General features: G+C 50.6%; 1 protein-coding gene across 1 annotated transcript; it reads left to right on the top strand.

Annotated features, from left to right (window-relative positions):
• Window positions 1-4,262: 4,262 nt before the first annotated feature.
• CHC_T00002133001 (hypothetical protein) lies at window positions 4,263-4,766 on the top strand. The gene has a single exon (XM_005713131.1). The coding sequence runs from the start codon at window positions 4,263-4,265 to the stop codon at window positions 4,764-4,766; it is 504 nt and encodes a 167-aa protein (XP_005713188.1).
• Window positions 4,767-15,308: the final 10,542 nt, after the last annotated feature.

Below are 15,308 nucleotides of genomic sequence, written 5' to 3'. Positions count from 1 at the left end.
CATTATTCTCGGACGGCGTCAGTCAGGGCAACACCCGCATCAACCCCTGCCTCACCGCCAGCGACGCCGTCAAAAAGCCCGAGCCGTTCCACCAAGTCGACGATGAGGTCGATTTTCAGTTTCAGTCCCGTGTCCACGAGTTTGGAGCCGAGCACACTATCACCATCGGCGAGGACACCGCCAATTACTCGGCCCGCGTCTACTTCACCCTAGGCGATCGCAGACGCAAGCTGCTCCGAAAGCGCACCTTCTTCTTTCAGCGCCAGGCCCTCACCGCTTATCTGCACCGCCAGTTTCTCGCCTATCTCTTCAACCACTACGTGCGGAAGACGGGCGACAAAAGCATGAACTTTGCCCGCCTCAACGCCACCGAGTGGCACTTTGAAGTCGACGTGGACAACCAGTTGCCCATCATTCAGCTCAACCGCGAGAATATCTTCCGCATGGTCTCCGCCGTCAAGTACACCACAAAGGCCCGCGGCATTTTCCCGCGCGGGCCCGAGGCCTTCCGCCTGGGCGCCGCCGTCCTCAAGGCCGGTACGGGCGTGCGCGTCACGGGCCCAGACTTGAACGACTTTGACATGGGGTCCGGGAGCACGTGGCCGAGGGAGGCGCTCATGTGGCAGGAGGAGAGCCGAGTGTTGAACTGGCTGGGCTTGCTCGTCGTGCTGGCCTGCGCCATGGCCATGTACGGCTCCTTGCGCTGGCTGCTCAAGCCCATCGGGACCGCGGAGATTGCCGGCGTTTGGGTCGGTCGCAAGGTCGGCGCGGAAGAAGGGAGGGGGCCGGCTTTCATGGGCGTTGACGAAAGTAAGTTTTTCAAGGTTGATTGGGATAGCGAGGACGATGACTACTCGAGCGGGACCTACTGGGGGAGCGGTAGTTTGGTTTAGACTAGTTTCAACTCATCGCACTTCAAGAGAATAGTGTACTATTTATGTTGAGGAGCCCGCAAGAGTGGCACATGCCATCGTTTGTCTTTGTACAGAATACGAAAAGGACTTTTCCTGTTAATAGAAAAACACACGCTGCCTTCACATCACTGCGATATACTTAGGACAGCGGCGTCCGCAGGGTAATCCCTGGCAATGTACTACAAACCCCTTTATTCGCGTCCCTGACTGATACCAAAAAAAATCTCTACGGCAGTGTGACTCCGCTCCACAGCAGCGGCTGACGGCACGTCGTGAAGGAGAAAGATTCTCTCGGGTACATCTATGGGTCCAACTGCACGTCGTCCAATGCAATCAGGTGATTGTACTCCCTTCCCACGCCGAGCCACGAACCACACAAGGACCCTTGGACACTTGCGTTCAGGTAAATGATGCTATCCTCCGCCGCAGGGCCTTGGTACGTCGCCGTCACCTTCACAATGTACTGTAAATGATTCATCCGTTTGCTTGATCCGTGACTGGGTCGCAAGTTTCCGGGCAATTGTCCATCCGCGCCAACACCTCTCCTACGTAGATGGTACTTGAATCGCATGCTTCCTGCTCAAGGGTGGTAATGTTAAGGAGACATCTGCACGAGAGACAGCTGGGCTAGAAACGAGAAAACAGTGAATCTGAAAGGCGTGGAGGTCATCATGGTGGAAGTTCGGTGCACGTCTCCCGAGTGAGTTGGTGGAAGACGGCAGAGTAGGGGCCGAGCTTTCTTATACACGGTGCACTGCCGGTGCTTCGAAGAAGGAATCCTCCCCAAACCCGAGCGTATTTACGGATGAGGTCGTCATGTGAGTATGTGTGCCTGACACAATGCACGTCTCCACAACCTGGTTTCACCGCTTTGCCTTCTTTCTTAATGAGGCGGGAATGGAACTCACGCCCTTGGACTGATACCTCCTCCCATAAATGTTGCACATGTGCTGGTTTATTCTCACGGGGTGTCCAAAACTCCTGTGCAATATCGGCAATGGGGAACACTGGCGCAGGAGATATGGAGAGGGGACGCAAGATGGCAATAAAGAACAGGATATACAGCAGGATTCTGTAGGAGTGCAGTACGTGTAGTACAGTATGTAGTCACCATCATGGTTACGGCCGAGGACCTACCGAGGAGAATAGAATCGCATGTAAAAGGCTCGAGACGAGCGCGAGTGCATCGTGTCTGCATGAAAGGCAGGGAGACTGTCAGGAAATACACTCACCGGAGAGGCTGCACCCCACAGGCCTGGAACTCCTTCAGTTTGGGATGACCCCTGGGGTGATCCCAAACTGAAGGAGTTCCAGGCCGCATCATGACCGCATCTCTAGAGCAAGCAGATACGGTGCATCTTGGCAACCTAGCCATAGGTGAAGTCTTCGGGCCAAGACAGAGCAAGAGGAGGCAGCGGTAGATGTGGATTGGTTATCTGTTCAGGTGTGGATGCTAATTTTTACGACAAAGCGACAGGTTTGAGGCGAATTGCCCAATCTTACGTGTACATGACGGCGCGCCTTGTCACCGCGCCGGGGACGCGTGTACCACTCGAAGGGTACACACAATGACTCTTCGACGGCAGGCTCGAGTTTGGATGTAACATTATGACGTGAACTCTCAACAAGGGCAATGTCAAGGGCAATGACCACTGTTAGATCGGAGGACCATGCATGAATGCAAAAGACTTCTCCACCGCGCCGTGAAGCAATTTTGAAATATTTCTATGTGCGCCTCAGTACTTCGACTTGTGACTTAGCCCTAGTGTCTAGGTGACAAATATTGACCGCATATGAGGCCGGGCGCGACGGCGTACAGAGGCTGCCGTATGATCGGTTGGGTTAGGCTGTCGATCCCACTCTCTTGTTTTCAAATACATGCGCGAAAAGGCTCCATGGCATGACACAAACCAAATTGTTGCATAAAAAGCCCAGAAAAAGCAACTTCCATTGCTGTAGCCTCTGCGTTGATACTAAACGCTACAGAAACGTACGTCCCTGTTGCTCAAAAACGTATGGCTAGATTCAAAAACAAATCTTTCCTTCGCCATTCCCGCCCACAAAAAACCCCGCGCACTTCTTTTCGTCGTCATACGAGCACAATTGCATCCTGGACGTCCCAATAGACAATACATTCCCTCTCAGGACTGTCAAAGTATTGAACATCTCACAGACACACACAACCGCATAATGCCGGTGTTCCGCAGGCGCGTTGCAGCCCCTGCGTCTATCGACGTCGCACTGGAATATGTACGAGACGACAACACGTACCGAGCGGCTGAAATCAAGTACGGCATACCCCGAGCGACAATGCACAGAAGAATGCACAGTGCTGTTAAAAACAAGGGCCGAAAGGGCGCCTTAAACGCTGTACGGGAACAGGTAATAGTTGGGTTCTCCTACAAAACGACAGGAACGGGCTCCCGATGACGCAAAACACCTTTTCTAATCCATAAAAATCTTTATCTCACGAATGTCTCCCGAGCGGAGCTAGCTTCTGCCAACTGAGTGGAGTGTAAAAGCTCTCAGCAACGCCTTCTTAGACCGGTTCCGCCAACGCCACTCTCACCAACTAGCCTTTGCGCGCCCTGTCACGCAAGAAGGTATTCGCTGTCGCCAGGTCAACGCTGTGTCTATGACAAGCCATTCTGCGACACCACAGAAGCTGATCAATGACTACCAAATCGACGCCTCCAGACTCTTTAACTTCGATGAATGTGGCTGTACACCGAATCGGGAAGCAGGGGCAAAATCTCCTACACGAAGGATTATGCCCCGCCGCGGCACACGGGACATGCAAAGACCTGATATTGCCAACGTCTCTAGAATCACAATGATGCCCGTTGTTTCGGCCGTCGGAGAACACGGCCCACCACTGTTTGTAATGAAAGGGATTCGAATTCCGTGCAGGATTGCTCTTCATAATGGGGAAAAGGTGGTTGAGACACCACTCTCGGCGCTGCCTAGACACTCCGTGCTTGCAATGAGGGAAGAAAATGGGGGCGTAGATCGGCCGATCTAAAATTGTGCCTGCACAATTTTATCAGTTGGGATCACAAATGTGTCAGTAATGTGTCTTATGTTACCGAGAACAACCGATGTGTTCTTTTGGTGTACAATGGATATAGATATCACCTTTTCCTCGATGCTCTTGACTTATTTCGTCGAAATAATATCGTTGTATACGTTTTGCTTTGTCATACATCTGGCAAGACCCAGCCGTGTGACTCCGTTTTGTTCTCTTCTTTCAAGAATATCATTGAAATTGGTCTGCACAACTGTATGCATGCTACAGACAGGGTATTTGATGTCTACGATTTTTGCAATGTTTTACGATACGCATATGATATGTCAGTCACTGGCGACAACATCCGGGCCAGTTTTCTACGATCTGGACTGTGGTCGTTAGATCGACGTCGAGTCCTCAGCGATCCTCGGCCAGAATCTGCGAGATCTGACGCGCACGCGCCTATTCTTACGGTGGAAGATTTGGCTGCTTTTAAAGAAAGGATGGCTAAGATTAAGGACCAAATCTTAGGCGCGGATGCAGTAATGACAGCATCTGGATATGTAAATACTTCTAATTGTTGTGTAGTAACTGCACCACAGGCTCTGGCGTTGGTCCGCAGAAAAGAAAAGGGCAATGCATGCAAGCGACGCGCAAAAGAAATTGAAAGGCTCGAAGTGGAGCTCGCACGCCTGATAAGACGGTCCCAGCCAGTCAAAAAACAATCACGTAATAGGCATCGCCATGGACAAGTAGTAAGGAGTGAGCAAAAGGTCAGAAGACGGTCGATAGTGGAACGTCGATTGGTGGCAAAGCTCCGTACTTTGCAAGCGATGCCACTTTGAGTTTTTGATTAAGATATTTGGATGAGTCGGAGTGACGTGGGGTGGTCTTTTGGTCAAAAAAGGGCAATATACCGGGCCACTTTTGGGAGTTGTCCGATTTTTCTGAGAATGTCTTCTGCCTTTGTCATTAGCAGATCCAATGCAATTTTTTTCCGCTGATGACAATACTGTTTACAAGACTGTAGTCACTCTCAGATATTTCATTGCCTAACGGATTGATTGAGGGTAAAATTCGCTCTCAGAGAGATTTCAAACCTGAGGAATGAAGCTAACTGGCAGGTTGTGTCCCATATTTTCGTGCCCCCCCTTTACTCTCGCCACCGCAGTTGACTTTTGCGTTGCGGAAGGGTAGAGTTCGGTGAGATGAGCACGTCTTTTCCAGCTATTTTTAGAATGCCTGAAAAAGAAGCCTTTTTGACCAACCTCAAAAAAATTACGTTGATATCTTCGAAAGCAAAACGCCTGTTTAAAGAGTCAACTGATCATTGAAACTTCATTAGATTCTTAGTCTCTCTGTGTATTGACAACTGCCATCTCAATGTTTTGCAAGATGTTATTGCCGAGGGCCTATACGTTCAAGAAATCGTGCCCAGACTGATTTTTTTAAGGTTTCGAGTTAATTTATATATTTTTGCAAAAAAAGCTGGTCTCATATGAGGTCAAATTGCCGGTCGTCTAGACACTAATTGAGCTTCACCTCTATCTAGGGATGTAATAGGTCTCAAAGGCAGATCCTCGCTGCGTGCAGCAAGATTTACTTCACATGCAGAACAAAGGTAAATATGTATGCACTTGGTCTTTACGAAGTTTCTTGATAATCATTGGCCATCCTCAGTCTTTTCGAGAATTTCGTTATGATAAACTAGAACATGGGCAACTGTAAACTGATATCACTATTGTTCCGTTCCACAACCATTCGGCTCTTCCAAAAATCTTCCGCAAGAGACGCACCCGAAATCCGTCACCTCCCTCTCCCATCCGCCCGCGTGAGAGACAACAGCTCATGTGAGCTGTTGTCTGTGTGAACACACCCCCTATTTCCAGGTGCACCACACAGTGCCACCCTTCTCACTCTCCCCCCCGCCACTTGGCCGCCCACTTCCGCCCAACTCCCGCCGCTCCTCATGGGCACTACACCCATCCATCTGACCCGCCAGCATTTGCCCCTTTCCCGTCCGTCCCGGCCCTCACTCACCCTTCCAGTACTCTCCCTGCCCAGTTCCTCCCCCACATGCCTCCCCGACTCCCGGGTCCAGCCGGCAAGTGCTGCAGAGCACCTTCGACGCGATCGTGCCGGAGCACATATCCGATTTCGGCCAGACCCCTGCGGAGGCGGTGTCCGACGCGCGCGCCCAGCTGACCGCCGCGGGCCTCACGGACCAGTCCAACCTCTCGGACCCGACGTCGTCCGGCCCGGCGGACGTACAACAGCGCGCCGCGGAGCTCTTGGCTGCGCTGCGGGCAGACCTGGCCCTCCCGTGCGACGCGGTCGCCGCGGAGCGCATCGCACGCCCCCTGCAGGCGGCAGAGGCGGCGCTAAGCAGGGCGGCGCCCTGGGCGGCGCACACAAAAGCCGTTGCACGCGAGGGCAGCAAGGGATCCGAGAAGGCGGAGGTGGAAGAAGACGACGCGGGCGTAGCGCAGCTGCAGGATCTGCAGGACCAAGGCGACGGCGGCCGCGAAGTGCACGGCCAAGGGGCAGGCCTGGAGAGTTGTGCTACCCGGACGACGAAAGAGGGGATTGTGTTTTTGCGTGTGGACATTCAGGCGTGCTGGGATCATGGTTACGGCGTTTACACACTACGTTTATGAAAGAGAGCAAGAGGCAAGTTGCACGCACAATCAGTGAAGCGTCCGAGACACGCACGAGATGTAGTTTTAGTCGGACTCATCTGTGCGGTTGATGGATCTGAATTGCATCTCCACTCGGCGACGACGCTTTTCGCGATAACGCCTTTGCACCTGGCGCCGTTTTTGAATTTGAGATGTTGGTATATGATAGCGGCGGTTCTTCATCGTCCTCAAAATTTTGGAGTCCTCAGCGCGTAGAGGATTCTTGTGTAAATGAAAGTTTGTCAGTCCCACACATAAACGAAAAATACTGTCATAACCCGCCTCACTCCATTTCCACTTCGCTGCCATGATATTCCAAAGACCACAAAGCCTTCCAAAAAAGTTTTCCACTATAATTCTATCGCTTGAAATGTGCCTGTTATTAGAAACCTCGGCTTGCGTAAGTGTTCCATTGATCGGCTTTTTGGTCGGATGGATCACACGACAGAACTCCTTAGCCCCATAGTATCCTTTATCGCACAGTACAGCCCAATAGTTTGGGAACTCATTCGACAAGGGCCCATCATCCTCTATGTCATTTTCACCTTCCCCTTCACCTTTGCAAAGTTGTTTCGAGTGAAAGGGTAGCATGGCCTCGAATATTTTTAAGTCTGACACTGACCCAGGCTCGTGAGCGCTGCAACCTAAAGCAAGGCCATTTGGCAATACCGAGACCTCAGTCTTGTAGCCATACAATTTATGTTTCCCGCTATAGTACAGCTTGCCTTCCTCCACGCTGCCACTCGGGCGGAAACTTTGCTGGAATGTCACATCAGTGGCATAACGCGCAACAGGGTAGTTTTTAAACCCGACTTTCGTGCTCTCCATGACGGCCATTTTCCATTTCTTACCTTGATATTCCACATAGTGATGGAAGACCGGATAAGAGATTATGTCTACAAATTTCATAATCATTCGCTCAAACGTAGGACCTTTCAAACTGAACATCTTGGCCAAGAAGTCCCATTGGCCTCCATGTTTTAATACAGAGAGTGTCATAAACAGGACATCACGTCGAGTATGGGAGCATTTGCGTCCACACCCTGCATTGTACCTCTCTTTGATGGCCTTTTCCAGGCTGCACCAAGTGGAATGGAATTCTGTCGGACTGAAGTTGGTCATCTGTATGACGGCGGCAGCGCCCCCCTTTTCGTAGAACTGATCATAAATGGGGGACTCACTTTCCACCTCATCGTCCGTATCGACGGCGTCAGAGTCTGACGCATACTCCTCCAGGTCTGCACGGCGCTCCACGGCGGCATCGGAGAGCAGGAGTAGAGCTCTTGAAGCTTGCGTGGGGGTCACAGATGCCATATTATGGCGCTTGTGAAAAGGTGTGGGGTCAAGGAGGGAGAGGGAGTGGATTGGTGTGGTTTTAGTGCGGTGGGGTGCTGTGCGGGCGCGCGATGTTGACATGTTTCCGAAAGACCAGAGCCTATTGTAAAAGACCGCCCTTTTTTGAACTGGACCGATAATTTTCGTAAATCATTACAGCTCAGGTTATGACAAAGTCGATCGAAAACAGATCTAGTGGACCTGACAATACCACGTATTCATACAAATATTTCGAAAGTACTGATATACTGGATCAGTTTTAATTGCGCAGTACTTTTACTGTAGGAATCAATGTGATTTCGTGTGCGACAGGTGTTTGCACGAAAGGTCTAATGGTGCAGAAACGGCTTAGGCCAAACAATATAGGTATGTACGAGCGAAACAGGGTTGTCAGTCAGCATGCCCGTAATGGACGGGAACGAGCGGAGACGAAGCTGAGCGTAGTGCATCAGAAGGTTTGTAGCCTAAACTTCTGCGAGTACTTCAGGCTACAGTGGTCTCTCGATAAACGTAACCACGTGGGCGATAAATTGTGTTCCCTTTACAGAGGGATTCATTAGGTCTAATGGCAAATACTGAGGTGTTGCGCAGACAAGGAACAATTTTCGAACGACTCGCTCGTTTTCCGGGTGATCCGATATATTCCGTAATTTTATAACAACAGCTACTTGAATAGAGCTCAACCACAATTATCGGGCTATTGCGCAAACACCTTGTGTTGCCAAATGGCCTCGACACTTCTGAAACGACGCGAGGCAAAGTTATCATACAAATAATAAACCAAAGGCCTTGGTATTATGGAATGATTCTAATTTTTACGGACATACAGCGGGTCCGGCTAAATATGGGACAAATTCAAAACATTAAATACAATTACACCTTAATTTACTCCGGAGCCTCTGCTTCTTCTTTCATTGGCAGATGGAGGTACAGGGGTTACCCGATTTAGTGCCTCCATATATAGTACATGACCAGGTTTAGTGCTACTCTAACGGCTCTACACCCAAACGTATGATAAACAAGTGTCCCCAGGCCCATCGAGCGATTCCCGAAGGACGTCATGGAATCTTTTTTAAAAGATATGTAGGGTCTATATCTCCAGGCCAAAAATGCAAATGTGAGTAATGTTAATGACCAAAGCGATGCCGCTGATATTGCCACGTTAAATGAAAGTAATATTAATGATTGGGTTATGGCAGAGGATTTGGAGACAGAAGCTCTAGAAGATGTGGAGAGAATTATGGAGGAAATAGATCGGTCTAGGTGTGTTTCATCTGCGCGAACTGAAGCAGAGCATACAGATAAAGTGATGGAGGAGATTTCTAATGCTAGTCAGTCTCGTCCTCTCTCCGTGATCGAAGCAGCGAATGATTTCTCAAAAATTAGAGGCGGCAGCGGTAGCCCTCTCGCAACCTGATGCGTCTTCACATTTTCACAAGGCCAGACGCATCATATTTGAGGCTCTCAAGCCACGCAAGAAGCAGAAACAGACGACCATGATGAGTTTGCATAGTTAAGGACGTGCCCGACGATATTTTCTAGAATGGGTCAGAAACGCACGTATATCATAAGGGCTATTTGTAGGTTGTTTTTAGTGGGCCACGACGTTTGAACTGCAACTCTACCCGCCTTTTTTCCTTCAAAGAGCAGGGGAAAAAGGCGGGCAGAATTGACAACGATATTGCGACCTTTGTAGCTCTTTTTGGTCGCAACGGGCACCTACGACCAACATGAAATGTGCTCTGTGCATCTCTACGAAGCGCAAGGCGACGGACAAAGTTTATGAGTCACTGCGCAAGGTGCTCCTCTCCAGAGGGGTGCCACATTTGGAAGAATCCGACAGAATATGCTGGCAGTGCATGCGAGAGAGCAGACTGGTTGCAGTCCTCGAGGGCGACGCCTACTTGAAGGTCTGTACAGAAAACGAAGAGATGAAAATCTTTTAAACTTCAGCAAACGATTGCCAAGACTGCGCCTCACATTTGGACGGGAGAACTTTTTTGACAAATGGGATTTGAAGGTACCACACTACTTTTAGCTCACGCATCCGGCTCAATCAATTTCTAACTCTTTTTGTCGTGTTTGCAGCACTTTTGCTCCTCCTACGCCTTAGATAGCGCCATACCGATGAACTCCGGGACGTTCGGCTCATCGGCGCGCGTGTCGGCCATGTCACGCTTGCCTCTCAGAATGCTGCCTGTAGTGCAATACGCACCTGAAAAGGGGGGTGGAAAAAAGGAAAATATTTGGATATGAAAAGTAGTCCGGGTTGGAGGACACACGTGTGAATAATTGCACAGTTTTAATTTTTAATTATTTTATTTTATTTAGTTAATTAGTTGGCATTAATTTTGCTGACACTAGATTAGATCTAGGATCTAGCGCCGCGAGCTACTGTAGTGGCTCCGGCGGGGCGATATATACCTTAGCCCTCTGACCACCAAGTCAGTAAAGGTAACCCGAGTTGCCGGAGTTGAATGTCGCCTTGGTCGAAGTCCGTCTTTTACCAAGACGCTCCCTTTTACCTAAGCCTACGGCATCCTTCAGCGCTCGGCGGTCCCATTCCTTCTTTTCTTCATTTCCCTATCCTTTTCTATCTCTACCTCTGTTTTTCCCTTAATTGTGTTGGTTCCATTGGAGTCGGTTGCAACCGATCCGGTGTAGGTGTTTTAGCCATCGGGCAACACGTTGTGTAGCGCTGCTATTGTTTCAAGTTCCGTAGGAAGGCTGTCGTAACGACGCCTCCGTCGAAGGTCTTACTGTATAAGACAGAGTTGGTACCGCCTACCGCGATCGCGATTGCGCTGGTGAGGGTGTTTTTAGCCATCGGGCAACACGTCGATAGTAGCGTTGCTACACGGTTACGATCCCGTCGGGTAGTGCTGCACAAGCCCCCCTCGAAGACCTTGAATTACACACAAGGTGCTGAACACGCTCGTCGAGCATTGGCCTTACAACCCAGCAAACCGCGGTTACATCCTCGGAGACAAGCCCAACCCGCACTCGTCGAGCGCTCAAGTCTTCACAAGTCTCTACCACCATTATCCTCCCGGGCCGGGTGCCTTCCCTTAACCCCCTCCTCCCCCGTCGGAGTCGAGCTACCGTGGGCCGCAAGCCCACACAAGGGGAAAGGGAGTCTCGAACGCTCCGTAGCGCGTACCATCGGCAGTGGTTGTTGCTGTTGTTGTTTTTCTTCTTTTTGTTTGACTGTGGGACTGTGTTCGCGGCCTGCCAGGCACATTGCACTACACTGCAGAGCCAAACCCGCTGCTGTTTGCCTCAACGTGACTCTGGACTTGGCCGTGTAAAACACTGTGCCCACTGTCTCAAGGGGATGTGGCGCATCGGGAACATCCATAAGACTGTGCTTCGCTCGACCACGTGATTGGTCAAAACTGTAACGGATACCTGAAATACATGGCCACAATCGTCTGATGAACGTCTGGATCGGACCAATCAGAAGCTCTGAAAGATCGTCGGGCACATTCTTAAAATACAGTCTTCGTGTTACGTTACCGTTCTTGTGCCAAACCCGACTTAGTGCCTATTTTACCACGCTACAGGTGGTAGCTCTAAATATGGTACCCCCTGTATCGCTGATACTGTCGCTTTGCATTGGAGACGATTGCGCAAAAATTCGTCATGTCGACATGTCTCGCCACTGCGAGATCTCGCAGTGGCGAGACAGGAGCCCTGAAGGGGTCGTTTTGGGAGTAATGGAGGGTAAGCTTGGGACGTGTCCGAGTCAGAATCTTTAAATTTGGCTAATTTTATGCACTGATTTGGAAAGCGGCGCCGACTGCCATTTGGTGATGTTCGGCACTCAGGCGAATCGTATCCACGATATAACAGCACCGCCTCATCGCTATGCTGGAGTCCAGCATCTCGGACTCCGGCCGGAACTGCTATGATGATCTACGACTGGGCCCGACGCATGCGCAGCCGAAAATGATTGTACCGCTGTTGCCGCAGTGCGCAAGCCACTTTCGCATCCACACGACGTTTTTTATTGAGCAGTGAGGCCTGCGAAGCCATGTCGCAAGCGACATACCCGAAAGCCGCGATCGACTCATATCCGCGATTAGTGCGCCCTTCTCTCTCTCTTTGGCGGGTTGAAAGCCCCTTGTATCGCGCCTGTCATTACGAGCCTGATTCAGGAGTGCCTCAGCCTCCTTTTTCTGCTCATAGGCTCTGTCCAGTGCCAGATTCTGGCTCATGGCCTCGTCATATGTCAACGCAAGTCCCTGAGGTGTCCCTAGGAAACAGCGATGCGAGGAGACTGCCTGCAGCTGTAGTCCATTTTTCATCTGCTCCCACTTCTTGACAACCATCTGGTACATCTGCGAGACCGATAGAGGAACTGAACCCCCACCAGATGTGCTGCCATCAGTGGGGAGAGGACAAAACAGCAGCGGCGATGCGTCGACTGGCCACAGCCCTGTCTTGCAAAAGCCCGAGCGAATGTTCTCGCCCTGTCTTGCAAAAGCCCGCGCGAATGTTATCAGGTGTAAATGCGTGCTCGTACGCTGCTTTGACAAAGAGAGCAAAATCGAACTGATCAGTTCGATTTTGCTCTCTTTGTCGATTGATCGTACTCGACCTGACTATGGGTGCCAGCAATGGAGTAGATCAGATTGTTGAGATGTGTCTTGAAAGGAGAGTAGACAGCCACATCCAGGGGCTGAGTAGCACTGCTAGTATGAGTAGGAAGGCAGTAAACAACCACGCCCCCATCTCTAAGCGTTCGAAGAACCTTGAAGCCCATATGGCTTCGGTATCCGTCAAATACCAGACAGACTTTACGGCCGTTAACAGTAAGATCTGCTACAATCTTAACAACGTATTTCGCCCATTCTAGAAAGTTGTCCTTGTCGCAGACATCAAGTTCCTTTCGAGTTGTAATTAGTGCATGGCGCGGTAAGCAATCTGACGGAATCTGGCGCACTTCCTGACCGTGCATCCCCACGATCTTCCTAGTCCGAATACGAGCACATTTGATTATGAACATACAAATTCCTCTACTGCCGTCAGCGCAGACGGCAGGCATCATTGTTCATCTGTCATAGTTCTTGAACAAAGGCTGAGAGTGCTGGCCTCTAACTCCAGCTGTAGTGCATGTACGCTTAGTAGTCGTTCTATCAACGTCCTTCCCCGGAGTCATCTCATTTTCGTCCGTGTTGAATATCAGTGTTGCCTCGAGATTGCGGCGCCGACAAAATTCCTCCCAGGAAACCATATGAGTTGTAAGAGTGTCGGCATTCGTGGCACGGATTCGAGCTGCCTCTTGTTTGCTCGCCCTCCCAAAGCGAACTCTACCCTTGTGACACTGTTGGAAACCTGTTACCCAATCTTTTCTCGGCCTGCCACCCTCGAGGCGCAGTTTCTCTCTCCTCCTCTCCCACATCAAACCGACAAGCTCTTCGACGACATCTACCAAGTCCAGTCTGGTGAGAGGGTAGCCCGTGTCTCCAATTTTCTGAAGCCACTTCACAAGTAGATCTTCTTCCTCTTTCTGGAGGTCTAGAGCTCGTCCCACTCTCCCTTTTTTCACTCCACAGCCAGATTCAATTCTGTTAATGCGATTTTGCAGTGTAGACTTCGGCATGTGAGCCTTATCTGCAGCTTCCCTCACAGTCTTATCCCCATTAATACCTGTCTGCAGTGCTTGTTGCTCGCGGCTTTGCCTCCTGGTGTCGCTTCTGGACGCCTTAGACGATCTCCTGGCGACTGTTATTGCTTTTCGGCCTGTATTGGACTGCGAGAATACCAGCATCGCGATTCCGGGTTGTGCTTGATCAAATCTGAGTGCTCGGACTGAAGAACAGTGCGCGCTGTAACGGAACGGAGGTATAGTTTGGCGGGAAGAAAAGACGGCAATCTACTCAATTCGAAGTTAAGAAACTCGACGGTGCAGTCCGATTGGCTCTTCCGGACCGTGTGTGGACTGGAATGGACTTTGAAGGTGGAACATTTGGCACAAAGACATCCCGACAGGACCGATTTCATTGAAAAGTGACAACTGTGCAGATTTAGTTTTGTCCCGGCTATACCCGGTTTATCCCATATTTAGACGGACCTGCTGTATCTGTAACAAGTGAACATCAGTATCATATCAAAATGATGTTACAACAAAGGTTACAGAATCCCAGCAACCACGAGGACTGGGTTTCTTCGTCAGAGCCGATCATACTGCGAAATTTGGTATCCATCTTTTGTCTACGCCTGCGACAGTAGCGTTGTTGGCGGAGTTTGCGCTTCTCGAGAAGCTCACTCCCGATACTGTGGTTGCAATTTTTGAAGCGCTGATAGAAATCGAGATCTTCGGAACTGTAGCGTAAACACCCCAACGACGACGGGGTGTTGCTGACAGTTCGACGTAGACCCCGATCGGCGGGAAGACGGGGGATACCACCTGCTTACGGAACCGGGCACGGACCCGGTAGCGGTGTGGTGGAGCGAGACGGCATAGGACGCCGGTACGCACGAGCGGATCGACGCCTCGACGCCCCGGAGCAGCTCTGGGTAACGTTCCTGCGCTGACGGGCGGAGGCGGGCGGATCCTGGCTCGCTCCCGTGCCGGCGCGTCCCGACCCATGCGGTTCCTCTCTAACGCACGCGCTACGGAGGCGCGTTAGTTAGAAATAAGCGGGACGTTAGTCTGACGGTGGAGGGTCGTGACCAAGCTAACTTGGTCCCCCCCTCCGTCGGTCCCTCCTATTATTTATGGTACAACGTGGAGTTATCATACTATACTACAGTACCGAGCTGCTGTAGTATATCGTACTACGGTAGCCGGCGCGGTCGTGCCGCGCTGTAATGCTGTCAGCCAGCGGGGCTGACCGCACACGTGTCGTACACGTGTGTGCGCATTCCCCCTGCACGTGGGGTGCACGTGGGCGCGCGTGTAGTACTGTAGAGCTTCGGGCTCTACAGTAGCTAATCTGATTTTAATTCTAAATTAAATTTCTAAGAGAATGGTTATACCACAGGATCGCAGAGCATTCACGCGAACGTGGGCGTTTGTCAACGCCAAACACAAATTAAAAATGGGATCATAATTGCCCACTCTCCACCGAAACTTACTACCAACGACTCCTCAGAGGGAATACAGGGCGCCCGAAAACGTTTGCGACAATAATTCTGTCAGAAGAGAGCTCCCGGTTGAAAGGTTCTTCTGAAAAAGACAGAATACCACAAGCAGGGCGTTCGTTGATCGTAATTGCTCGAATGAACTCCAATGTTCCTTGGTACCCTTTATCAGCGATTGAAGACCAATGATCTGGGAACTATTCAGCATTCAATCCACCGTCAATGATTTGCGTTTCGCCCTCACACTTTCGCAAAACAGTATCGGGAAAAGCTTTATTGTTATGC

The sequence above is a fragment of the Chondrus crispus genome, genomic scaffold (genome assembly GCF_000350225.1).
Source record: "Chondrus crispus Stackhouse genomic scaffold, scaffold_127, whole genome shotgun sequence".
Lineage (NCBI taxonomy): Eukaryota > Rhodophyta > Florideophyceae > Gigartinales > Gigartinaceae > Chondrus > Chondrus crispus.
Note: the sequence above shows the minus strand (reverse complement) of the source record. Positions and strands in the feature narration are given on the sequence as shown.

What these genes read in the sequence shown, in the direction of transcription:
- CHC_T00002133001 (XM_005713131.1), top strand. Translation starts at nt 4,263, where the DNA reads ATGTCAGTCACTGGCGACAACATCCGGGCCAGTTTTCTACGATCTGGA.